The sequence below is a fragment of the Hyla sarda genome, chromosome 10 (genome assembly GCF_029499605.1).
Source record: "Hyla sarda isolate aHylSar1 chromosome 10, aHylSar1.hap1, whole genome shotgun sequence".
Taxonomy (NCBI): Eukaryota; Metazoa; Chordata; class Amphibia; order Anura; family Hylidae; genus Hyla; species Hyla sarda.
The window spans coordinates 132,484,369-132,511,867 of NC_079198.1; the positions used below are offsets into that span (position 1 = coordinate 132,484,369).

Below are 27,499 nucleotides of genomic sequence, written 5' to 3' on the forward strand. Positions count from 1 at the left end.
AACTACTAGGATCCCCGTTATGTACTTCATTAAGATGGCTTATAAAACAAGGAGCACCTTTTTTGGAACAGAGGGAGTAAATATGTTTTTGAAAGCTAATATTCATGTTTTTTTTTGTACTTCCTATATAGAAGTGTCCACATTTCCAAGTAATCACATATACAACACATGGAGTGCGACAGGTTATGAGATCATGCAAAATTATTTTACAACCTCCGATCAAAAAAACTTTACCAGGTAGCAGATGTGGACACCAAGAGCATGTCCCGCATTTAAAACATCCTTTTGGTCCTATGTCGGTAAGCCAGTCTGTACCTTTTTTCTTATTAGAATTAAAGGAACTTCAAGGAAGGTTGTCTTTTAAATTTTTACACCTCCTAAAGTCTACCATAGGTTTTGTAGGAACTACTTTATTTAGATCGGAATCTTTTTTGATCAGAAACCAGTTCTTGAAAATTGCGCTTTTGACTATATCGCCAAGAGGACTGAATTTAAATGAAAAAGAAAAAATATTTTCCTTCACTGCTTGTGTTTTTTGTTTCTTCTTATTATTGTACAGTAAAGTGTGTCTATCTTGATTCAATGCTCGTGTCAATGCTTTATCCAGCATGTGTTCCGGATAATATCTAGTCAGTAGTCTCTCCTTCAGTTCAGTAGCTGTAAAAATTTGACATAAGGTACCGCTCGCTTTACATGTTCGGGGTGGTAGCTTGCAAAGTGGAGGAGAGAATTACAAGCTGTCGGTTTCCTAAAGCCTGGCGTCACCAGCCTTCCATTATCTATCTGTACCAACACATCCAAAAATTCTAGTTATTCTAGTTTTTCTGTGTCTGTTTTCGATGTGAACTTTAAATTCATGTTACAAAATCGTACAAGGACGATGAGGTGCCATCCCAGGCTATGAACACGTCGTCCACAAACCTGAGATAGCACCTCATCGACCTGAGTAAGGGATTACTGTCACTATGAACTAAATGCTTTTCGAACGCTGCCACATACAAGTTGGCAAACGTGCACACCACGGGGGTGCCCATAGGCACCCCCCCGATTTGTATAAACCATTAATTATCAAATTGAAACGCATTGTTCTGTAGTACTAGCAATAGTCCATTACAGATTAAATGAAAGGTTCTCACTGTGTCCCGTTTGCATCAAAATATCCCTGATCATGTCTACACCAAGTTTCTGCAGAATGCTAGTGTACAAAGATTCTATGTCTATCGACGCCAAGATACCTTTTTCTGGACAATGTAAATCATCTAGACATCCTAAAAATTGGTTGGTGTCTTTTATCAGCGATGGTAACTCCTGCAGAAGGGGTCTGAGGAGCCAATCCAAATACATGGCGTGCACGGTTGCCAACATATATGTGGCAGCGTTCGAAAAATGTTTTGTTCTTATTGACAGTAATCCCTCCCTCAGGTCGATGAGGTGCTATGTCAGGTTTGTGGACAATGTGTTCATAGCCGGGGATGGCACCTCATCGTCCTTTTATGATTTTGTCTCCCATTTAAATACAACTAACAACATGAATTTAAAGTTCACATCGAAAACAGACGAAGAAAAACTAGAATTTTTGGATGTGTTGTTACAGATAGATAATGGAAGGCTGGTGACGTCAGGCTTTAGGAAACCGACAGCTTGTAATTCTCTCCTCCACTTCGCCAGCTACCACCCCGAACATGTAAAGCAAGCGGTAACTTATGGCCAATTTTTTACAGCTGCGCCGCATTAATAATTCGATGGATGGTTTTATTTCACAAGCTGAGAGACTACTGGCTAGAAATGATCCAGAATACATCCTGGATAAAGCATTGACACGAGCATTGAATCAAGATAGACACACTTTACTGTACAATAATAATAAGAAATAAAAAAACACAAACAGTGAAGGAAAATATTTTTTCTTTTTCATTTAAATTCAGTCCTCTTGCCGATATAGTCAAAAGCACAATTTTCAAGAACTGGTTTCTGATCAAAAAAGATCCCGACCTAAATAAAGTAGTTCCCACAAAACCTATGGTAGCCTTTAGGAGGTGTAAAATTTAACAGACACCCTTAATTGTAGTTCCTTTACTTTCAATAAGTTTTTATTGCAAACATTTTTTCATATAAACAAGCATATAGGACTCTAAATAAGACAGACACAGAAAAATCTTAAAACATAGTTCCAAATCACATACCATAACAAAAAGGTAGAACAAATAAACCAAGACAAATCTTTGGTCAAGAGAGTTACATATATGACCATGTGTTTATCGCCCATAATAATCAAGACTCTGTATAGATATATCAAAACAGAAGATGACCATGTGCCTCGAATAACCGTAATTTCCATTTGTATATTTAGAAATCTTTACAATATTGGGAGGAGACCCACATTTCCCACCTTTTAGAGAACGCATTCTACCCAATCCTATTGCTATGATCTTCTTGTAAGAGAATGTGGTGTTAAGTTTGTTAATTAGTACTTCAATGTGAGGGGCGGTACTGGTTTTCCAATGGCTAGCCAAGGAATTTTTAGCGGTAATGCAACAAGTGCAAAATAGATCCCTATAAAGTGTAGGGACGGTTTCTATATCAGTGAGTAATAAAACTAAGCCAGGCGTCCAAGGGAGGTGAAGGTGGAAAATTTCCCTAAGGAGTTTTTGAAGCCTTCCCAAAAAGGTTGGATGACAGGGCATGTCCATAATATGTGATATAACGTGCCTTTGTGGCCACAACCCCACCAACATTTTGCAGAGGAGCCCGGATAAGCCTTCGCTATTTTGTCAGGTGTAAAGTATCACCGTAAAACCGTTTTGTAAAAGGATTCGATATGTGTGGCACATTGAAGGGCTTTATTTGCGCTTATAAACGCTTTTGGCCAGTGTTCCATCAGGATGGTAATATTTAGTTCCTTCTCCCAAAGCCTTAAAGGGTAACAAGCTTGTGAGACTGGGTATACAGATTATACATTGGTTTAAGGCCTTTGATCGTGGATTGAAGATAATGTCATACTCGAGCATTTAGGAAGGTGGGGGTATGGAGGTGAGAAAATGGCGAATCCTGAGATACTTATAAAAATCGGCGTTGGGGAGTGCATAGGACGTTTTAATGCCGGAATAAGGTAACAAGGTATGATCGCGATACAAAAGGCCAGTGTGTACTAGGCCACTATCTATCCAATTTTATAGTGGTAGATCCGGAAGAATAGTTTGAATGACTCTTAATGGTATGTCATTGGATTTAGTAGTAACTAGACAGTCCCCTTTATCCAGAAAAGACTGCCATGCTAGTAGAGAAGCTTTAAGAACCGGGTTAGATAGGGTATTTGGGGGTATGTTCCGGGTGCGATAAAATAGAAGGTCTCTGAGGGCACAAGGGAAAACAGCATGTTGTTCCATGATGGCCCAGGGTGAGGAAGGGGTTAGTGACCACCAGTGTTTAAGTTGTGATACTAATGTAGTTATGTAGTAACCTTTAAAGGGGTACTCCGGTGCTTACACATCTTATCCCCTATTCAAAAGATGCCTGATCGCGGGAGTCCCGCAGCTGGGGACACCCGTGATCATGCACGCGGCACCCCGTTTGTAATCAGTCCCCGGAGCGTGTTCGCTCCGGGACTGATTACGGTCGACCGCAGGGCTGGCGGCGTGTGACGTCACGCTTCGTCCCTCAATGCAAGCCTACAGGAGGGGGCGTCATACACCGCCGGCCCTGCGGTTGACCGTAATCAGTCCCAGAGCGATCACGCTCCGGGGACTGATTACAAACGGGGTGCAGCGTGCATGATCACGGGCGTCCCCAGATGCGGGCCTCCCAAGATCAGGCATCTTATCCCCTATCCTTTGGATAGGGGATAAGATGTGTAAGCACCGGAGTACCCCTTTAACGTCAGGGGTACCAAGACCACCTGCCCCCTTGGATCCCAACATAATTGAAGCTGAGAGGCGGGGTTTCTTGCCCGCCCATATAAAGGAGGAGAGAAGGTGTTGGGCTTTAACAAAAAAGGAAGCAGGGAGGAGAATAGGTAAATTCCTAAAGACATATAGGAGTTTGGGTAGCAGAAACATCTTGAAAGTGGCTATTCTGCAAGCCCAGGAAATCATATGTTTAGATAGGTTATTAGTTTCCTCCGAAATGTCATGTAATAAGGGCTCATAATTGGTTTTATAAAGCATGTTAAGATAGTATGTTAGGTGTATTCCTAGGTAGCTAATGTTAGAGGAACGCCAGTCAAAGGGAAAGGTAGTCTTCAGTATGGTTAGAATGTCCGGGAAATAATTCAAAAGTAAAGCTTGTGTTTTGGAATAATTTAAAAGACAGTAAGATAGGAGGCCGATTTGTTGGATGTTATCCATGGCTGCTGGGAGGGAGTGTAGAGGGTTCCCCAATGTAAGAATGACATTGTCAGCATATATTGAGATGATGTTATTGACTTGACCTACTGGTATGCCCAAAATTCTGTCATCAAGCACATAGTTTGGGCAAGGGGTTCTATAGATAAAATGTGAATAAGTGGGGATAAAGGACAACCTTGCCTGGAGCCATTAGTGATGTCAAATTCATCAGACAGGGTCCCATTCACCAACACTCTAGCTGTAGGGTTGGAGTAAAGGGCATGAATAGCAGAAAGGATAGGACCATCAAAGCCCATTTGTTTCAGTACTGCAAAGGCGTAGGACCACTTAAGGCGATCAAAGGCCTTTTCTGCATCAAGTGCTAAAACCACAGCAGGTAACGGTGGGACTCAATCTGATGAAATACATGTACCAATCTCCTAGTGTTATCCGACGTTTGGCGTCCCGCTACAAACCCTAATTGATTGTGTTGTACAAGATTAGGAAGAAATAGGGAAATTCTAGCAGCCAGTAATTTAGAGAAGATCTTAAGGTCTTGATTTAAAAGTGATATTGGTCTATAGTTTTGGGGTAGGTCCGATTTCCCGGGTTAAGGGATGGTGGTAATGAAGGCTTGGAGGTTTTCTTTTGGTAGAGCACTAGAGGAGATTGCGGAGGAGCAGAATGTAGCTAAGTGTGGGGACAAGATGTCGGAGAAAGCTTTGTAGTATGAACTATCAAAGCCATCTGGGCCAGGAGATTTGTTAAGGGGAAGAGAGTGTATTATTTGTTGTAATTCCAGGGCCGTAATGGGGTTGTTTAAAGAAGCGAGTTGGGTAGGAGAGAGAGATGGTAGTTTTAGATTGTGAAAATAAGAACGGATAGAGTCAATGGCATTGGGAGGGTCAGGGATAGTGGAATGGAGATTATATTGTTATGCATTTTGATTGATCCCCAAAAATGAATCACTATGTTTTAATATGCTTCATAGTGCAAGAATATGATGTCAGCCATTTTGCGTATAATCAAAATAGGCCAATTTCTGAAGTTTCATCTCTACTGCATCTCTAATGACAGTCTGGCAGTAGAATACTTCTTATCTCTTGATATTTATGGTGTTTTGACAAGGGACTAATAAGGGGTCTGGTTACATTCTCTAGACATCACTACTAAAATTCACCCAAGTAAAGGGGGGTGAGATAACGACTAGTGGAGTATTCCTAAGACTTTGTGAATGTTATCCTGTTTAAAAGTTAATTTTCCATTTGACTGGACATAAACATTCACACATCTGTGTTAGAGACCTCCATGATTTTTATCTTTCCAATAAATTTAGGATGTCCAATAGGCTCCAATATATCTATGGGAATCCAGGGTCTGATTACTCAAAAAGTAAGACCTGTCTGTTAATTATTGGTCCATTCATCAAAGTGTGAAATGTTGTTTAAGACCAATTGTTGACAGTTAACCCTTAATGGTAATGATGCTAATTGCTTATGCAATAGCAACCCCTAGTGGATGGGTAGGTGACATTACACTGACAGGAAAGGCATTATGGGTGATATGCTCAATGCATTCTGGGTAGTAAAATGATGTCATAGTCATTACCATATGTACATGCCCAACCTACATTCATTGGGGAATTCCAATTTAGGAGGGTGTGTCTAACTAATTAAAAAGTCTGGTAAACAAGATGTTTAGGGGACGGTCTCTGGAGCTGAAAGCTGAATACTGAGAGCTGATACTGAACTGAACTGCTCTAACTGAGAACACAAAGACAAAGGAAAGAAGTCCACAAGATGGAAGCCATGTAGATCCCTGCAAGCCGGACTGATTGCACGGTACCGACCCAATGGCTGTCCCTGACGATGAGATGGACCGTTCAGTGTTCCTCAGAGCAGAAGTAAGGTTCATACAACGTTTTGGTAAGAGACACAAAAATGGTATTCCATTTAATTAAGACTAATTGGGACAATGTGGATGGAATTATACCATTTAGATGGGCAACTAAATTAATTAAATTAAATAATTAATTATCTCGATATTGAGATTATAGTGTTAGGATATTGTGAGATTTCATTCTACCTGCAGAAGAATCAAGACTCATAATGTATCAAAGCATTAAATAATTGCTAGATATTGATAGCATTCCTACACGCCAATTTAAGTGTTATAAGTATGTTTCCACACAGGAAACTTGTTTCAAGTTCTTCTTCCTAAAATATAGAGCAAGATCATATATCTCTGCTAATTGTCTTAATGTCTTATCAAGATAATGTATAGAAAAATAATCCAGAATGGGGGGAAGTATATCATAGTTCTTCCATGTATATATTCTTAGATGGATTTCCCCATTCTTGGAGTAAAGGGATTTGTAGTGGTTAGAAGGGGGCGGGGAGTGAATTTAGCATTCCATATTGATGTCTAATGATTAGATATTGCCCACCTTAATATCATGAGGTTCCTCTGAATGTAACCTTTTTCTTATATGATATTCTAACCTAGGACCTTTTGTTTATTATAACAAGTTCTAACTACTCACATGTATTGTTCTACTAAAAGTAGTCAATTAACAATCTTGTACTGTTTACTAATATCTAATTGATATTCATTTGCATATATCATTGTGTTTGTTACTCATTTATGTTTATAATCTCATAACCAATAAATCTGCATATTTTATAATACCTGTATTATTATTTGTATATTACAAAACTACATCCTTAAGCGTTAATGTCATCCCGTCATAAAAAGAACTTGTTGATATCTGAGGAAATAGTCGGACTCAGATGTGAATTGTATTGATTAGCTTTGTCTACAATTCACCAGGTCATAATTTTGATATTTTTAATAATTTTCATAATTAATAATTTTTTTATGACCATAATTCATAATTGAGTTATTACTGCACGCCAATATACATTTTTATAAAAAGGTTGAAAACCATCTGCGATGGATTTCGGTGTATACAATTTTTCCCTAGATTGGGGGTGTACAAGCATAGGGATTTTAGCTTTGAGATGATGGGATCTGAGTCTATTGGCTAATAGTTTGCCTGATTTATTATCCTGTGAATAATATCTAGAATCCGTTTTCCTAAATGCTTTTTCGTAGTCTGATAACATAAGGCAGCAAAGGCTGCGGCATAATGTTAGAAGTTGGGAGGACAAGGAATTTCATGGAGATCTTTTATTAACTGTTTCAATGGAATGGATTTGGGACAACAAAGCTTTAATGTTATTTTCTCTTTGTCGTTTAAGGTGGGACCCATATTTGATGCAAAGGCCTCTCATGACTGCTTTGTGACAATTCCACATTACTACAGGATCGGAGACTGAATTAGCATTGATAAGGAATTATTCCTGCAATTCGGATTTCAGCTTGCCTGAATATTCCTTATGAGAGAGTAGAAAGTGACTAATATGCCACATATGAGATGTAGGGGAGGATACTGAGTCATTCAATACAATAGAGATAGCAGCATGGTCTGTCCATGTGATTCCCCCTATGTGTGATTGTGATACAAGTTGTAAAGCAGAGTTATCCACTAAAAACATGCCAAGCCTGGCATAGGAGTTATGTGCTGCAGAGAGGTGAGTATAATCTCTCTCTGTAGCATGATGAATCCTCCAGACATCATATACCTCATTATCCCACGCCCAGAAGGAAAGTGAGGGAGAACTATTACGAGCAGTTGATGTGGAATCTAGGGAGGGAGACATAACAGTGTTAAAGTCTCCACACAGAATAGTGGCTCCCCATTTCAGGTGAGTTACTTTGCGGAGGAGAGAGGTGAGAAACTTTACTTGTCCTCTGTTTGGTGCATGAAGTGAAACTAGGGTAAGGGGCACCGAGTTGATCGGTGCAGTATAATACTATGTATCTGCCTTTAGCATCAAGAATGGAAAGTTCTAAAGCATAGGAAACCATATTTTTAACACCTATGAAAACACCTTTAGTTTTGGAGGAGGAGTGAGAGTGAAACAGGGAAAGTGGGATGTTTTAATGCGTGTGCATGTGTCTCTTGGGCACAAATAATATCACATTTAAGTACAGTTTTTTCTTTCCAAAAGTGAGATCTTTTGTGAGGCACATTAAGGCCGTTTACATTCATACTGGCTATAGTGATAACCATATTTCCAGTATCTAGGAAATGCAATAGGTATTAACGATATATGACATTTGTGGAGAGAGCACGCCTACCAGCCAGCACGCACTCTCTGAAGGAAGTCAGGCAATACACTGATATTGACATTGAAGGGAGAAAAAGGGGTTAGAAAACAAAAGGAATAATGAAATGCAACCAAAAGGAGGTAAGCATAGGTATTTCAAACAAAAGGAAAAATAATCATAACACCTGGCTAGATCCACAGTAGCCAACCAGATGGAGGGGGGGGGGGGGGGAAGAGTTCGCACTGAAGCCAGCGTGGAGGTAACAACAGACCAGCCCCTATAAAATTAAAGGGGAAAAAAACATGTAGAGAATGCAAGAGCATTTTATCACCATGTCAGGAGAGCCGGAACAGCGTTCAAGTTTTCCTGGAGTGGGGGACAGGGTTTTAGTTACGGAGGTCAGATGTGTGTGAGAGAGTAATATTCCACGATGAAAGAAGCGATTGTCCTTCAGACAGTGACCTGATAACGTGAATCTTGTCCCTTTTCTTGATGAGCAAGCGTACAGAGAATCCCCATCTGTATGCTATGTTCGCTTTATGGAGGGATTGCGTGACCCGTTGAAGTTCCCTACGTGCCTGTAAAGTGCCTTCCGATAGATCCGCGTAGATAGACACTTTGTGATAGGGAGCCGGCAGGCTACCGTTTCTTCTAGAATACTCCATAAGCCTTTCCATAAACCGTGAAAAAATTGACTCTGGCTAAAATGTTTCTAGGAACATCAAGATACTGCGGTTTATGGACCCTGTGCGCCCGGTCCACTTCCACTTCTTGGTAAGAACAGGTAGGCAAGGTAGCTTTGATAAGCGCATTCACATAAGCAGGAATGTTAGCAGGCAATACAGTCTCTGGGACTCCTATCAACTTAAAATTATTCCTCCTGCTGCGATCTTCAAGGTCTGCAACCTTGACTTTCAGTGCTGAGATATCATCTATCATATCATTGTGAGAATCAATTAGCTCATTGTGAGAGGAGGAAAACTCTTCAAACTTAGATTCAACATGTGTCATTCTTTCAGAGAGACCAGTGAGTGAGGCAGTTAGAGGAGTTACCTTGCTGTGTATGTCAGCCAGAAAGGTTTTATGTAAAGCAAGCAACATGTCCTTCATATTTGTGTCTGTTAAAGATGTATTACAGACTGTGAGAGTCCTCAGTTCATCAGATGTACCACAAGGGAGGTCAGGCATATCATCCCAGTCACGTACCTCTGCCATATGTGGAGATGGAGACATCTTCTGCCTCTGTTTTGCTGGGCTTTGAGAAGGAGAGCATGCAGGCGATCCCCATTTTTGGTGCTGCAGCGCTTCTGCAGGGGCACCATTAGAGCAGGAAGCTCCCGCGCTACACACCGAGGAGGTAGAGGCGGCCGGAGAGACAGCACGGGTTGCGCCCCCCGGTTATCTCTCATGCAGGGCCGGATCTGAGGTGGAGCGTCTCGGGGGTAATAAGGTAGGAGAAGAAATCAGCAGGCTGTGAGGCAGAGGAGGGAGAACAAGGCGTGGGTTCAGCGCCATCTTAGGTCCTCTGGGTGCTTCGGGAAAAGTAGAAAGTAGACAACTTCATTTGTCTACCTGTGTTCCTCTTGCGTTCCGGCATGTCCAGGAGGCTATTATACACCTGTGGGTGTACTTTGCCGGTGATAAAAGCTGTATAGCTGTATATAGCCGTTAGTTAGGGTGTGATGAGACGGAGCTGTTCCAACTACCGTCCATCCGCTCTGGCAGCCAGGCCACGCCCCCCACTTGTAGTTCCTTTAATTCTAAAAAGAAAAAAGGTACAGACTGGCTTACCGACATAGGACCAAAAGGAAGTTTTAAAGGGGTTATCCAGGAAAAAAAACTTTTTTTTTATATATCAACTGGCTCCAGAAAGTTAAACAGATTTGTAAATTACTTCTATTAAAAAATCTTAATCCTTTCAGTACTTGAGCTGCTGAAGTTGAGTTGTTATTTTCTGTCTAAGTGCTCTCTGATAACACGTGTCTCAGAAACCACCCAGTTTAGAAGCAAATCCTCATAGCAAACCTCTTCTACTAAATGCAGTTCCCGAGACAAGCAGAGATGTCAGTAGAGAGCACTGTTGCCAGACAGAAAACAACAACTCAACTTCAGCAGCTGACAATTATTGAAATGATTAAGATTTTTTAATAGAAGTAATTTACAAATCTGTTTAACTTTCTGGAGCCAGTTGATATATATATAAAAAAAAAAAGTTTTTTTCCTGGAATACCCCTTTAAATGTGGGACGTGCTCTTGGTGTCCACATCTGCTACCTGGTAAAGTTTTTTGGATCGGAGGTTGTAAAATAATTTTACATGATCTCATAACCTGTCGCACTCCATGGGTTGTATATGTGATTACCTGGAAATGTGGACACTTCTATATTGGAAGCACAAAAAGACCCATGAATATTAGGTTTCGAGAACATATTTACTCCCTCTGTTCCAAAAAAGATGCTCCTCGTTTTATAAGCCATCAAAATGAAGTACATAACAGTGATCCTAGTAGTCTAGTCTTTCATGGTTAATACTAAATATAGACATAGAGCCCTCCTACAAGCCGAAGCACGCTGGATTTTAAGAACCAGTGCGCAAGGAAACTTAGGCTTGAATAATAGACTCGACTATAATGTATTCCTGTGATTTGGTTTATCTGTACAGATTTTTGTTTTTAACAAGTCACTGCACTGTTTTTATTCTAATCTGTAAGCCTACCTCAGTTTGAATTTAGGTAGAAGAAACAGACATGGTCGCACATCTACATATTGTATTTTGATCTAATTGCTTCTCAGCATAAATTCAAAAACTAACAGGTTGTTAGTATACATTTTGATCAAAAGATACAAGCCCACTCGCCACGTCAAGGCCACCTAATTTGAGTTGGTCCCTAACGTCCCTAGCATAAAATGGCGTAGCACTGGGCGGCGACCACCACCGCCACGACACCAGTGCTCACAGGGGGAACGACCCACTGGCAGAGCAACCCCAATGCCACTCAAACCAGTCCATGGGTCGCACCTCCCTACAGACACGGCGCCACGGCAGCAACGGACGCCGCACAGCACCACACCAGTGTGAACAAGGTGTAATAGTTCACTTACCATGCGCTCCCAGTCAGACTGGGAGGCTGCTAGGAAAGAAAAGGCCCTTGTGTAGCGAACTACTACTTATATAGGGTTGGGCTGAGGGGGTGGGGCAGAGTGCAGACACATGCTAAAACAACAAAAAAAAGGAGGGGATAGAAAACAAAATGTGATTTCAGGTAGAAGAAACAGACATGGTTGCACATCTACATATTGTATTTTGATCTAATTGCTTCTCAGCATAAATTCAAAAACTAACAGGTTGTTAGTATACATTTTGATCAAACGGTACAAGCCCACTCGCCACGTCAAGGCCACCTCAGTTTGACATCACACTTGAAAAGAGTATACAGGTACGCATCTGGCAGAAAGGAGGCAGGGTCTGATGAAGTGTGCTTTACGCATGCGCAACAGCTGTCACCTATCTCTCAGAGTGAAGTTTGGCATCCGTGTCCGGCCGCACTTGATGTTCATTGTCTGCACTTTATAATAAAGAAGAATTTCTTGCAACTGATCTGGTGAGTGCTGCCATCTTCTTCTACCTTGGATTAACTTTATTATTACACTAAGGCTGCTTTCACACTATGAAAAGTACTGATATATAACACCTGTTATAAAATAGCGGGCGATCGCGGGTTTAAACCGCCATTAGAAAATCCCTACCATACATTAGAAAATCCCATTATAGTCTATGGGATTTTTCTAATAGCCGTTTTAACCTGTTATCGCCCATTATTCATAACCGGCGTTATTTTATGACGGGAGATAGTAACAGGAGAAATAGTATATGCACTATTTCTTCCGTTCAATCTCCCATCACAAAATAACGCCCGTTATGAATAACGGGCGATAACAGTTTAAAATGACTATTAGAAAAATCCCTGTTGAGGATCTCTGTAGGCCAGAAATAGCAGTTTTTAATAGCGATTCACCGCAAATAAATATGGACCGAAACAATATTTTTGGGGAAAATTCAGTGAATTTTTCCAAAAATTTGCTCATCTCTAGATGCAAACATAATGTAGTCAACTATATGATGCAAACATAAAGTAGACATATTGGGCCTCATTTATTAAGCAGAAACCAACCAGTTTTTTGTCTGTTATTTTGGCGCAGAGTGTCTGAGACATGTCTGTGCTAGTCTGTGCCAGTGTGCGACAGTGTGCGCCTGGAAAATCTGACAAATCCGACATTGCATTGTGAAAAGCCGAAAAGGGGGCATGGTCGGCCCGAAAAGGGGCGTGGTTGTGCAACCCAACCGATATACTATTGAATTCACAGAAAATCCTGTGGATAAATGGCTGGAAATATCCATCTAGAAAAAACTGTTCAGAAAATGTTCCCGACTTTTCCCAATAGTAAATAGAGAGGAATCCTGGAAGTCTGAAACAACTTTTACCACTAGTAAAAACCCAACACTCTTAGTAAATGAATATGTGAATCAATATAATTTATTTGGCAAGTCTATTTTCCTTACAAGCAGACAGCTTCAAAGATAGAAAAATGCTAATTTTTCATGAAATTTTGGAATTTTTCACCGAGAAATGATGAAGTATCGTCGAAAATTTACCACTAATAAAAAGTTGAATATGTCACAAAAAATAATCTCAGAATCAAATTCATAAGTAAAAGCATCCCAGAGTTATTAATGCTTAAAGTGACAGTGGTCAGATTTGCAAAAAATGATCTGGTCCTTAAAGGGGTGTTCCGGCTTTGGACATTTTATTCCCTGTTCAATGGAGATATGAAGGTAGATCCTAGAATTTCTTAACCCCTTAAGGACCAAGTCAATTTTTACCTTAAAGGGGTATGCCAGCTTTAGACATTTTATCCCCTATCCAAAGGATAGTGGATAATATGTCTGATTGGGGACCTCCCACGCGATCTCCCTCCAGCACCCGCATTATGTGCAGAGCTGCGTCTCTAGGCTCAGTGTTTTTGGGACTGGAGATGTGATGTAACGCCACGTCCCCTCTTGACGTCACATCATGCCCCCTCCCTTCATGTCTATGAGTGGGGGCATAATGGCCGTTATACCCCCTCCCATAGACATGAAGGGAGGGGACATGATGTCATGTCACGAGGGGGGCGTGGTGTTAGGTCACGTCTCCAGTCCCCAAAACTTCTGGTTTCTGAGCCTGGTGATGCAGCTCCACCCATAATGCGGGTGCTGCAGGGAGATTGCGGGTGGTCCCAGCACGATCAGACATAATATCCTTTAGATAGGCGAAAAAATGTCTAAAGCCGGAATACCCCTTTAAGGTGAAAATGGGCTTGGTGCTCTCTGCTGACATCTCTGTCCATTTTAGCAACCACGCATTGCAGATGTATGTGAGTTGTAGCATGGTGGCCCAGTGGTTAGCACTGCTGCCTTGCAGCGCTGGGGACTTGGGTTCAAATCCAACTAAGAATAACAATAATTAAAGCGTTATTATTATTATAATAATGTCAGCAGAGAGAACTGTGCTCGTGATGTCATCAGAGAACATACCAAAAAGAAAAGAATTTCCTCTGTAGTATTCAGCAGCTAATAAGTACAGGAAGGATTAAGATTTTTTAATAGAAGTAATTTACAAATTTGTTTAACTTTCTGCCACCAGTTGATTTAAAAGAAAAAAGGTTTTCACCGGAGTACCCCTTTAAGGGGTTAAAAAAATTCTAGGATCTACCTTCATATCTCTAGTACAATAGCAATATCACCAAAAGTTTTCCATTAATATTAAGCCAAATACTTCACCTTTTATTTTCTTTTTCTACATGAAGTTTTGTGGCATGTCCCCAATCGAATGCTCCTGTCCGGATGTCCAGCCATCTCTTCAGCTCCAAGATACATCTGTCACTGACCTTCAGGACTATGATGTGTCTGAAAAAATCACAGGCTGAATATAGATGATGGACCATGGGACCAGCGCTGAGGTCAATCAGGACATCTCCTTTCATGTGACCTGCAAAAAACAAAAAAAATAAAAAAAAATAAATATATATATATATATATATATATATATATATATTTATAATAAATAAATAAAAAATATATAAATGTATAAAAAAGGCACACATGTAAATATATATATATATATATATATATATATATATATATATATATATACATATATATATATATATATATATATATATATATATATATATATATATATATGAAATGCAGGCAGCACACCACGACTGGAATCCAAATAAGGTGAGTTTATTCCATATTGTGAGAGAGACTTTGAGAGGGAATTTGATTATACAGTTATTAGGCACCCTGTAAGTTTAAAACCCAGCCGGGATCCCTGAATGGCTCCTCCGTACTGGTTATTCAGGGCTCCTGGCGGGGAACTTAAAAATGAAAGTAAAAATACATCGTACATTGCAGGGGAGTGGAGCATGCCATCAGCTCCCTTGTTTAATAACTTCTGATCGCATTGGGTCTCTCCCTCAGCCCCTGTACTACAACCCCGATCATGATGTTCAATGATGGGGGTAGTAGAACAAAAACTAATGTAGCCTCCCCTGCCACCGGCAGACTACCGCAGCTGGGGAACTACTACTCCCATCATGGAAACAAGTCTGTTCCATGATGGAAATAGTAGTAGTCCCGGATGCGGGAGTCTGTAGGCAGAGGTGTTAAAACGTCCATAAAATAATGCTACATGACGGATGTTACAATGGGTCTTAACGGATGAATATACCAGTTATTTTGACAGACGTTATTCAGCCGTTAGCACCCGTTATTTCATCCATTATTATACATCCGTTTTTTAATTATACAATACAGAAACCGGATGTTTAATAATGGATGAATAATCTAAAGTGTGAAAGAAGCCTAATTAAATTGTATTGTGTGTGTTTTTCACTTTTAATTTTTTAGATAGTACTACTACACCAAGCATGGAACACACTGTTTCATGATGGGAGTAGTAGTACCTGTACTAATTGACAGATTGCCTGTTTCACTTCTGACACCTGTTGCGATCCTCCTGTATAATGTATAGATGCAGCCGGCCGCTCTTCTATGGTCCCCTGCACTGCCTTATTTATACACCTATTCATATTTCCCGCAGAGAGCTGTGAGTGGCTAGATGGTTCCAGCCAATCACAACTCTCTTTGGGAAATATGAATAGGTGTATATATACTTGAGTGTAGGGGACCATAGAAGAGCGGCTGGCCACATCTATACATTATACAGGAGAATCAAAGCGGGCTGCGAGCTGTCTATTAATGCAGGTACTACAGCTCCCAGCATGGAGCAGAGTGTGCTCCATGTTGGGAGCAGTAGTACCTGCAGATAAGGACAGATCACAGCGGGTTTCACTCCTGACACCCACAGCGATCATCCTTCATCCCTGAGATGCAGAGCGGCTTTCTTCTGTGCTCGCATCTCTGCTCTGTACTCCGGACGGCCACTCACCATTCATATTTCCCGCTGAGAGCGGGGATTGGCTGCCACCATCTGGCCAATCTCCACTATGGGCAGAAAATATGAATGAGTGATGTGAATTTCTATTCACATTACGAGCCGGCCCGGACTATAGTGCAGAGATGTGAGCGCTGTTTAGAGCCGCTCCGCATCTCTGCTATATTATGGATGATCGCATCGGGTGTCAGGAGTGACACCCCGGGCGATCTGTCTATTAGTACAGGAACTACTACTCCCATCATGGAGCAGTGTGTTCCATTCTGGGAGTAGTAGTACTACCTAAAAAATATTTTTATTAATGTCAGCTTCATTTTTAGGTTCCTGCCCGCCCACATACATTGATCGCTGTTTAAAAATTTACATAGGGACCAGAAAATTCAGCGCTCAATATAAAAAATGGAGTGCATTTAATAATTTTTTTTCTAGTTTTCGTTCTAAATCATAATTTTGTTTTATTTTTACTTTACTTTTTTAGCACCATTTTTAATATTGAGCACTTAATTTTCTGGTCCTTGCCCGCTCCCGAAAATTGAAAGACAAAAAAAAAAATGTTAATGTTAATTTTTAAGAGGGATCAATTTATGTGGGCAGGCAGGGAACTAAAAATGTAGCCGACATTAATAAAAATGTAGAAAGGGGCCATTAGAGCCCTCCCGAGGTATGATGCACGCTCAGCAGGCTAGCTCGCATCATACCCGGTGGGTTCCGGTTGCTATAAGCAACCAGGACCTGTGGTTAATGCTGGACTTCGCTGATCTAAAGTGAAAGTAAAAGCTTCCCAGCAGAAATAAAAATAAACATATGTGGTATAGCTGTGTGAGTAAATGTCCGAACTATAAAAATATATTGTTAATTAAACCGCACGGTCAATGGCGTACGCATCCAAAAAAATTCCATAGTCCAAAATAGCGTATTTTTGGTAACTTTTTACACCAAATTTTTTTTTTAAAGCGATCAAAAAGTCAGATCAAAACAAAAATGGCACCGATAAAAACTTCAGATCATGGCGCCAAAAAATTAGCCCTCCGACCGCCACATAGAAAAATAAAAAAGTTATAGGGGTCAGAATAGGACAATTTTAAACTTATAAATTTTCCTGCATGTAGTTATGATTTTTTCAGAAGTGATACAAAATCAAACCTATATAAGTAGGCTATCAGTTTAACCGTATGGACCTAAAGAATAAAGATAAGCAGTCATTTTTACCGAGAAATGTACTATGTAGAAACGGAAGTCCACAAAATTTACAAAATGGCGTACCTGTACTAAGAGACAGTTCAAAGCTGGTATTACTCCTGATACCCAATGCAATTGTCCTTTTTATGGCAGAGATGAAGCGGCTTTCTCCTGGGCTCGCATCTCTGCACTATACTCTGGCCGGCCAGTGACGTGAATAGAATTCACATCACTTATTCATATTTCCCGCAGAGAGCTGTGATTGGCCAGATGGTTCCAGCCAATCACAGCTCTCTGCGGAAAATATGAATAATAGGTATATATAGGGCATATACTCATACTACAGTGGGACCAGAGAAGAGCGGCCGGCCGTCCGCATCTATACATTATACAGGATGATCGTATCGGGTGTCAGAAGTGACAATCGCTGTGATCTGTCTTTTAATGCAGGTACTACAGCTCCCAGCATGGAGCAGAGTTTACTCCATGTTGGGAGCAGTAGTACCTGCATTTAAGGACAGATCACAGCAGGTATTACTCCTGACACCCGATGCGATCATCCTATCTAGATGTGAGAAAGCCGCCCCCATCTAGACATTATAAAGGATGTAAGGAGTACTACCTAAAAATTTTGAAAAAAATTGAGCAAAAAAGTGAAACACACACACTTTATTAAACACATTATTAAAATACATTACTAATAAAAATTTGCCAAAAATTCGGATCTCACCGATTTTTTTTTTTTTTTATTCCGCAAATCGGTCAAATCAAATTTTTCAAAAATTCGATCATCTCTAGTGGATGCCATTAAGTGGTCATGACCAAGGCTAACAGGTTATCAACACAAAGCAGGCACATGGGGGATCAGTACTGTAAGTATATATTGTATCTCTCAAAGAGAACATACTCCAAAATGCTTAAACATTAAAAAATATTTCATTTCACATTATTATCATTAGAAACCTTTTTATCTTAATTAGAAAATAATTTTAACTTCTAGGTTATCATTGTTAAGAGACCAAGAAGTGGCACTGGGACAACTTTGTAAACTACAAATTCCCATAACAGATCAGATATAAAGTCTTAACATCTATAACAGTTTTAAGTTTTCTAGGTTTCTCGTGATCATTGAGGGTAAAACAATGACTTCACTAAACCCCATAACCCGACATTTTACATCATATTCAGAAAACAAGAGGTTGCTTTGCTCTCTATAGAAGAAAATGTATAAGAGTAGTGTGGTCGCCCCTACTAATCTGCAACATCTCAGACAAAGTCTATCTAGTTATATTCATTTGTTTATGAATTTGTAAAACCAATTAACCATAAAAAATTCAAGATACATACCCTCTGCAAAGGTTTTTGTAAGATTTTCAATGGGAAATATCAAGGAATCATCTGCAAAGACCATATCAGGTTTATCCGAAAAATAATCCTCCAGATATTGTCTGGAATCATAACCGTGTACATGATAGATCTTATGGGAGCTGGAATCCATCGTCTAATCTTCTATCCCAGACAGGTGACTATCTCTACACTGGAGCTCAGCTTTATATCATTTCACAAAAGTGAGAATTACTGATCAGGTCATGAGATATAATATTCATGAGTCAGTCATGGGAAAATGAGGTATAATAGATTCATGTGTTGAATTAAACAAACTATAAAAACTATCCAACATAGCAATAGCCTAGTATATCCCATAATGTAATACAATACCAAAAAGAGAAGAAGATACCTGTACAATATAATAAAATAGAAATAGTTTTTATTAGTTACAACAAATGATTGATAAAAACGCACAATAAAGTGCAACATATGGAACATAAAAGAAATGGTACGGAGTGATCTGCAGAGATATGCAGTGCCATATAGTACATACGTTCAACCCCCATTGGTATGTACAATCTAGGTAGATAGGGAGAAATATATATGTCAGAAAACATAAGTCCCAGGAGCACAATATGCAAATAAATAAATCAAAGGTAACTCTACCAGGAGGAATGCCTCACGGCTCTCACACAGGTCAGCATACAATGTTGGGACCTGCTCCTCTTTCACAAGCCTCCGGATCTGCCTCCGTGCTGTCTGCACTGCCGAGTGGCGGCCCAAACCACTCCACACCAGCGGCATACCTTCAGCCTTCTAGCTTCTCTGTTGCTCTCTCACTCAGCACTCTGTGGAAGCGAGGTGAGCTGCATTCAGGGCTCAACAGGCACAAAGGAGCCTCTGTATAACAGTGCCCCAGGGACCTCATAATACACAACACAGGGTAGATACTCCACATGCCTCTCCTACCACTGGCAGTTGCAGCAATTTAGTAACTCCTGCCTTCAATCAGGACTCTCTTGCAGCCTAATCTATTCTACAGGGCATTCTGCTTCCCAGGTTTTGAGGGGGACTCCAACTGCCCCTTCAGGCATCCCTATAGACATATCTGACAATCAGGGGATTCCCTTTAATCCTGCTACAAGCATTTGCATGCCCTACATTTCTACTGAGGGCTCGGATGCAGTTTCGCCTTCAACTGTGCTGACTGATTATACTCTTCTCCCCCAGTATTGGAGACTCTGCCTAATATGTGTGAAATGGATGATCTGACTGGGCACGTGGTGGGCACACAAACCTGGCCTGGATGATACCAGGGACTGAGACATTAGCCCTCCATTCAAGAACAATCTCCTATATGAACTTTAAGTTTACCTGACCTCTTTCAATGTACCTTGACACAGAGAGCCACTTCAAAACCCTTATTGTCTCTTCTTTAAACAAGAAAGATCGCTTACCGCTAGGGCCCCTACTGGTGAGACACGGCGACACTGCAGTTGCTTTACGAAACCCAGTGGACTTGCACTCAACCTGGGAAGAGACAACCCACAACTGCAACACTGCTGCGCTCCAGTCTGACTGCCTTAGATCCTCTTCCTCAATGTTGTCATTAGAGATCTCCAACTCCTATGGCTCCTAAATGCTCCTAAAAGTCTTCTGCTAGTTAAATGAGTGCTGATATTCTTTAACTAGTTGGTTATCTCCCTCAAGTATCAATGTCCTCTCTCTTTACAGTCCTGTCATCTGATTCTCTTCTCTTTTTTTTACCTGTCCTGTCACGCTCTGTTCTTTTAATAATAGGAGGGTGTCTTTACCTATTTTTCTACATACTGAGCCACATACATATATGTCCATATGCATGATGGGATGGGAGAGAGGAGGAGTAGGGGCCTCAATATATGAGGAAGATAGAAGGCTCCTTCTCTAATTTCATCTCCATCTTATATTGATGTCCCCAGCTATCCTCCAGGTGGCCCATCATTGACAGCTCATGTTGTCCACCCCTTCGACTTGCTTTATAGCTGTTTAATACATCTCTTTTCAGCTTCTTTTACCCCTTAATTGTGGATGTTTCACTTTATGGGCTCACATCGTCATGGCATGTTGATACTGCGACTGTAATTCTAAAAAATATTTTCTATACATTTTAGTTTACTTTTTGTGTGTTCCTCTACTGCCCATCACTGTAGGGATAGTTTAGAGAGTGTAATTAGTTCAACTGACAAGTCTGTGTAGGTTTCTCTCTGGCCTGGCAAGAGCTTAGAAGAATCCGATGAGGGGGGCGTGGCCAGACGAGCTGGCAAGTGGACGTGTTTGAGCTGAGCTCCCCCTTGCCTCCTTGATAACGGCTTACTTCACCGCCAGCTCCTTTGCTCTCTATCAATAATAAGCCGGGGCCTCTCCCTCCTGCCCAGCTCACACAGCCTGCACTCGCAGTGGGGATGTATCAGCCTGTCCCCACTGCGCTCGCATTGATGGAGGTGTCTCCTACTTCTCCCTCCTCTCCTGCTAGGCCGGGACTTTTGCAGCCCTTATTAACAGCACAGGAACCCTCTATTAAAGCACTAGGGGCCGAAGACCACTCTCCATTAACTCTTTCTGCACCTATAGGCTCCATACCTGCTGCATCTCCTCCTATGGTGAAGGCTCCTCCCTTCTCTGACATAGGGTCTAGTGACACAGACTCCTCTCCCCTGGACTCTGATGACCCATGTCCTTTAAAAACTCTGCCTTGGGGAGATAGCCCACTGGCTAAAAAGAAATGAATGAGGACCCTGTCTAAATACTCATCTAGAGGCACCCCTTCACCTCCAGTAAGGGATTTCTCTCACTTATCCAGTGATAATGATTCAAGCTCTAGGATCTGTACTGTGAGCTCTCCCTCTCATATGCACCCTGAAGAAGTAACACAGATAATGAGTGCGCACCCTGAATTACGGGCATTGCTGACGTTGCTGCCTTCTGAATCCGACTTGACAGCCCCCTAGCAGCGGACTTAAAGAAATCCTGGCAAAAAGATTTAAAAATCATCCAGTCTGATGTTCAGACACTGCAATCTAAAGTTTCGGCATTAGAAATATCCAAAGATTCACTGCAAGTAGTGGTTACGGAATTGAACGCCAAGGTATCCTCTCATTCTAATGCTCTAAATTACCTATTTGAAAATATAGATGACCTCGAAAATAGGAACTGTAGGAATAATATATACGTGTGAGAGGTCTTCCTGAAGTTGTTCCCCCTTAAGACTTAATACAAGTACTCTCTGGTATTTTTAACAGCATATTGGGAAACATGCCGAATACTTTAATAGCTATGGACAGGGCTCATAGAGCACTTTGCGCCAAAAAATCCGGATCCGCGCCACCCACGAGATGTCATTTGCAGACTGCATTATGATGCCCAAAAAGAGGACATTATGAGAAATGCGCGGTCTCTACCAACTATCACCTATCTGTATGTAAAAATACAGCTGTATCCTGATCTTTCCATACGGACATTGAGACAAAGAGCGACGCTGACTCCGCTGCTCTCTAAACTACAATCTTTACGGATACCTTGCAGATGGAGGTTTCCTTTCTCTCTAATTGTCCGAAAGGGGGACACTACTGCTACTCTTCGATCTCCTAAAGACTTACCCTATTTCTTCAAGTCCTACAGTTGCCTCTGATCTCACTCCCTGACTGGGAAGCCTTTCATTCTACTCATTACTGGAATCCTGGCCCTGGCGAGATAAATCTCCCATCTTCTCATCCTTCATCTTCTCCATCTGAGGAATGGAGACCTCTTCCTCAAAGGGCCTCAAAGAAGTCTGCAAGAAGAAACTGATCCAGAGTTCCTGCTCCAGAGACTCTCGACTCTGCTTTCTCAAGCTACCTGACATTTATATCCTTTAGATGTTTTTCTATTAACATATATGATTAGATTGCTAACTTTAGTTCTCTAAACTGCTTAGACACAAGGTGCCTCCCCCATGTCCTCTATAAATAATCCTTCATAATAGCTCTGTGTTAGGTCTCCTCAGTTTTAGCGTATGAGGGTTTACTTCATGAGTACATCCTCATACGTTCTTGTGTTAATTGATAACCTTTTCTGCCTGAGTTGATGTTCTTTTATCATTTATTTGATGATGTTTATTATCTGTGATATTGGCTATGTCCTAGTAGTATTGGCTGTCTGCCATCCACCCCCAGCTAGGGTTAGTACAAACAGATTTTGCCGTAGATTAGACACCTTTAGATATTGTGCGACTGAATTAGGTAGGTTGCTGTTTTTGTTTGTTGATTTTTTGGATACTGTTTATTCTGGGCATGTCTCCTTCTGACCTCGCTTCTTACTCCATTTTGTCTCTCTTTTCCAATTACATATCATTTTTTCTTTTCTTTTTTCGGGATAATGGCTAGCATTACCATAACTTCCCTGAATGTTCAGGGTTTTATTGTACCATAAAAGAGAGCCAAAATCCTCTATTCTTTTCATAAGCTCACAACCCAGATTTTATGCATTCAGGAAACTTACTTTAAGACGGGCCATACACCAACTCTCACCAACACTTGGTATCATGCTACCAATTCCGATAATAGAAACAAAGGTGTATCCATAGGCTTCCATAGATCTGTTTCTATTACAGTGGGCTCCATTTTGGCTGACACAGAAGCCAGATACTTAATGATTAATTGCAGTCTGGCAGGCCAACCCTTCACAATCAGATCTATTTATGCGCCAAATAGGGACCAAACCTCTTTTCTTCTTTCTACTTTAGACACACTCACTTCTTTTGCCACTGGTCAAATATTGCTATGTGGTGACCTTAATGTCCCCATGCAACCCCTATTAGACACTTCTTCTGGCTCTTCTTCTCTATCTAGACGCCAACTAGCACTTATTATACGCAAACTACATAATCTACAGTTAAGTGATTTCTGGAGACTAACTCATCCCGATACAAAAGATTATACTTTTTACTCATACCCACAGAACTCGTATAGTCGCTTAGACTATGTTTTTTTTCCACATGCACTTCTACCAAATGTAATTGACTCTTCTATTGGCTCAATCTTACATTCTGACCATGCTCATGTTTCTCATAAAACAAAAAGAAATAAAATAAAAAATAAATTAAGAAAAAAGAAAAAAATGAATAAATAAAATGACAATAAAAAATAATAAATAAAAAATAAGAAATAAAAAGAAATAAATAAAAGAAAAAGAAAAAATGTAAAAGTATAAAAATTTAAAAAGAAATAAATACAAATAAAAATAGATCATAAAGATGAAGATAACATAAAATTATTTTTTTAAATAATAATAGTAATAAAAGGGAGGATAACAAATGTGCCCGGGGGAGGCCACCTGCTTTGCGGCAGCCTACCTTCCCAGGAGGTAGTGGAACAGTGGATCCTGGAGATGGTGGCCGTAGCAGTCAATTAGTACGGACTGTTGGTGGGAAAATCAGCTATTCGGCAGTGTGGAAGTTTTTCATCAAGCATCCGGAGGAGGTTAATATAGCCACATGCAATATGTGTCGGCAGAAGCTTAATCGTGGCCAGGGTCCCAATGTTGGCACCATGGCCCTGCATCAACATATGCAGCGTCACCATAAAGAGTCCTCGGAAAACCGTGTAGGTCCAGCCTGCTACATCCCCCAGTGGCACGCCGCTGCCTGTTTCGGCACACCAAGGCTCCACCACCTCAGCAGAAGGGAGCTGTGGGTCATACCCATCTTCTGTCGCTCCCGATGCTCCAGCTCGTCCTTCTTTGAGTCAGTAATTCCGCCAGCAATCCATCAGCGAAGCCATGTCCAAGAGACAACAGTATGCACCCACTCATTTAAAGGCGCAGAAGCTGAATGCGCTCCTGTCCAAGTTGATGGTGCTGCAGTCCCTCCCTTTTCAAGTGGGTACGCTGCAACTTTCAGAGAACTGATGGCTTGTGCCGAGGTGAAGAGTGCCAAGCCGTCATTTCTTTTTTTTTTTTTAAAGTAAAGTTTATTGAAAGTTTTACAGAAAAATCAATTAAATTCAACAAAAGCATAGACAAGTAATGAAAGCATTACAGTGGAAAGTAACTTCACAACTGACAGTATTAGCAACTATAACATAGGAATCACTGTATTATGCAAAGGCGATACATAAGCGTTACCAATATTACTATATCAAAATAGGCATATCAAGGCACATCAACAGTATAATATAAAGAGAAATAACAGGAACAGGGCCTTATAGACTGGTAGCCTCAGGGGTGAGCAACACATCGGATGACTCCAATATAAACCTGTAGCTAAATATCGCTGCAACCCCTGGAGCTGAGTAGAAGCTAGGAAGCTCACGAAGGCACAGTAGGGGGCCAAGGGTAAGAAGGGGAGGACAAGGGCGGGTTACAACAGACCAAGAGACAAGAAGGGGTAAGAAGAAGGAAGAAGAGACAGAACGAAAAAGGAGGGAACATAGACGACACAAGCAAGAATGGAAAATAGTGGTGAAGAAGCTAGGTATAAAAGCGGAGAAGCCGTCATTTCTTTGCGAAGAAGGCAGTACGAGCCCTGCACAATTTTGTGGAACAGAAGGTTGGCCAGTCCTTAAGCCTGTCGGTGTGTACCAAAGTGCATGGCAGCGCCAAAGTGTGGAGCTGTACGTACTGTCAGGGACAACACATGTTCTTTACGGCCCACTGGTTGAGTGTGGTTCCTGCACAGCAACAACAACAGCAACTTGGACAGGTCACACCGCTTCCGCCTCCATGCTCTCAGGCTGTTGGTCCTGTGACGGTGTGCGACTCCACTTCCTCATTCTCCACCGTGTCCTCAGCCTCCACTGCACGGACAAGTCTCAGAGCCCCTCCAGCATACCATGTGTGAAGGGCACAGCGGTGTCATGCTGTTCTTCACATGTTTTTCCTTGGCGAACTTAGTCACCTAGGGGAGGAACTGCTAAAAGTAATTCTTCAAGAAATGAAATTATGGCTTACTCCACGAAAACTGGAAATGGGAACCATGGTAACCGACAACGGAAGCCTGAGACATGCGCCCTGCATGGCTCACGTGTTCAATCTGGTTGTCAAGCGGTTCCTGAAGGGTTCCCCCTGAAGACATCTTAACAATGGGAAAGAAACTTTGCATGCACTTCAGCCTCTCGTACACCGCAAAGCACACCCTCCTTGAGCTGCAGCGTCAGAATCCTCCAACATAGTCTGATTTGCGATGTTTCCACACGTTGGAATTAAACCCTCCATATGTTGGACCGACTATATGAACAGAGAAAAGACATCACTGATTTTTTGATGATCCAAGCGGATTGGGAGACTCCCCTGTGTAACTTCAATGTCAACCAGTGGCAGCTCATATTTGACACCTGCCGTTTGCTTAGGCCCTTTGAGGAAGCCACATTATTAGTCAATTGCCATGATTCCGGGAATAATAACGTCATTCCACTGCTTCATTTACTACAACACATGTTGGAAATGATGGCTGGTCAGGGCACTGGAGACGTGGCGCCTACATCTCACTGCCACATGAGTCCTGTGGGGGCTGAACTGGAGGAGGAGGGGCACAGTGGAGCACAGTTTAAGTTTCACGAGATGGACAGTTTTTCTAGTCATCTTACAGGATAGGAGGAGCAGGAGCAGCTGGAGGAGCCAGAGGAACCAGGAACACTGTGGCAGTATGCAGTGGAGATGGAGGCAGGGAGTCCCTCCGAGTCCCGTTGCATGCTCACTTCCTTGCTTAGTGGCTGCAAATTGTCACCATTTTGGCAAAGGGATGACTTCTGGCTCTCCACCTTATTGGATCCTCACTACCGGCACAAAATGGGTGCCTTTTTTACACCCACTGAGAGAGAAGACAAACTGACCTACTGCAGAGACATCCTACGTAGCCAGTTGGCCGATGCCTATCTGCGCCATCTTCTATCCTATCACAGGTCTGACTCAGGGGGTCCTCTGCGCTCACCTTCCACTGCCATGGCTACTGGGGAGGGGTGGGGTGGCAGGAGCAGTACCAGCTCCATCAGCAGCAGCTTGAGTCTACAGTCGCTGTTAAGTAGCTTTCTTCACCCACATAGTGAAGCAACCCATCAGCAGAGGTAGACCTGGAGTAAGACCTGAACCAGCAGCTGATGGCATACCTTGACATGACCATGCCAACACACCTTGAAGATTCACTGCACTTCTGGGCAGCCAAACTTGATTTGTGGCAGCAACTAGCAGAGTTTGCTGTGGAAAAGCTGTCCTGCTCCGCCAGTAGTGTGCAATCAGAGTGGGTGTTTAGTGCGGCGGGGGACATGGTAACCCCAAGGAGAACTCGCCTGTACATGAAAAATGTGGAGAGACTGACCTTTGTGAAGATAAATCAGGCACGGATCAGCCAGAATTTCCACCCACCAATGCCTGATGCATCAGAGTAGATTGACCATGGTGCCACACCAACACTTCACAAATATGGATAGTGCAAAACATGTTTAAGTTACTGCTCCCCAGTTACAGACATTCCTCACCATCAGACCACAAGTAAGTATTGAGGATATGCATTACGTAAAACGTAACTTTTCTTAGGTTAAAATATACATACTCAATGTTTTTTTAATCAAACAAAAGGAAAGGTGTGAAAAAAACATCATGTGCCATATACACCACCAAGTATTGATGTGATGCAAAGACCTCTAAAAGGTGGAAGGGAACAATGCATGGTCCATTGTAACCGGTGGGGGTAAAAATTTACCCTCTAAGGCATTACTCTCGCATTATTAATTCCCTTCTTTGCAAGTGTTACTCACCCTAAAAAGGGCGGCCACACACAGGAACCTCTCCCTATTTCCCCCTACAAATACTGACATTTCCCAGGGTGTAAATAGAGAGAGTTTCCTGTTTGGGGTGGCCCTTTTTGGGGTGAGTAACACTTGCCAAGAAGGGAATTAATAGGGCGAGATAGGGCCTTACAGGGGAAGTTTTTACCCCCACCTGCTACAATGGACAATATGTTGTTCCCCTCGACCGTTTCGAGGAAA

At 41.6% G+C, this 27,499-nt stretch overlaps 1 protein-coding gene across 1 annotated transcript in view; it reads right to left on the bottom strand.

Annotated features, from left to right (window-relative positions):
- The window catches only part of LOC130294534 (indolethylamine N-methyltransferase-like), a 32,703-nt gene extending 14,031 nt beyond the window's left edge, over positions 1 to 18,672 (bottom strand). Inside the window, exons 1-2 of the mRNA XM_056544470.1 lie at positions 18,522 to 18,672; positions 14,315 to 14,522 (exon numbers count right to left, since the gene is read on the bottom strand). Of these exons, the coding sequence (XP_056400445.1) occupies positions 14,315 to 14,522; positions 18,522 to 18,672 (359 nt within the window). The remainder of the gene's footprint in view (positions 1 to 14,314; positions 14,523 to 18,521) is intronic.
- Positions 18,673 to 27,499: the final 8,827 nt, after the last annotated feature.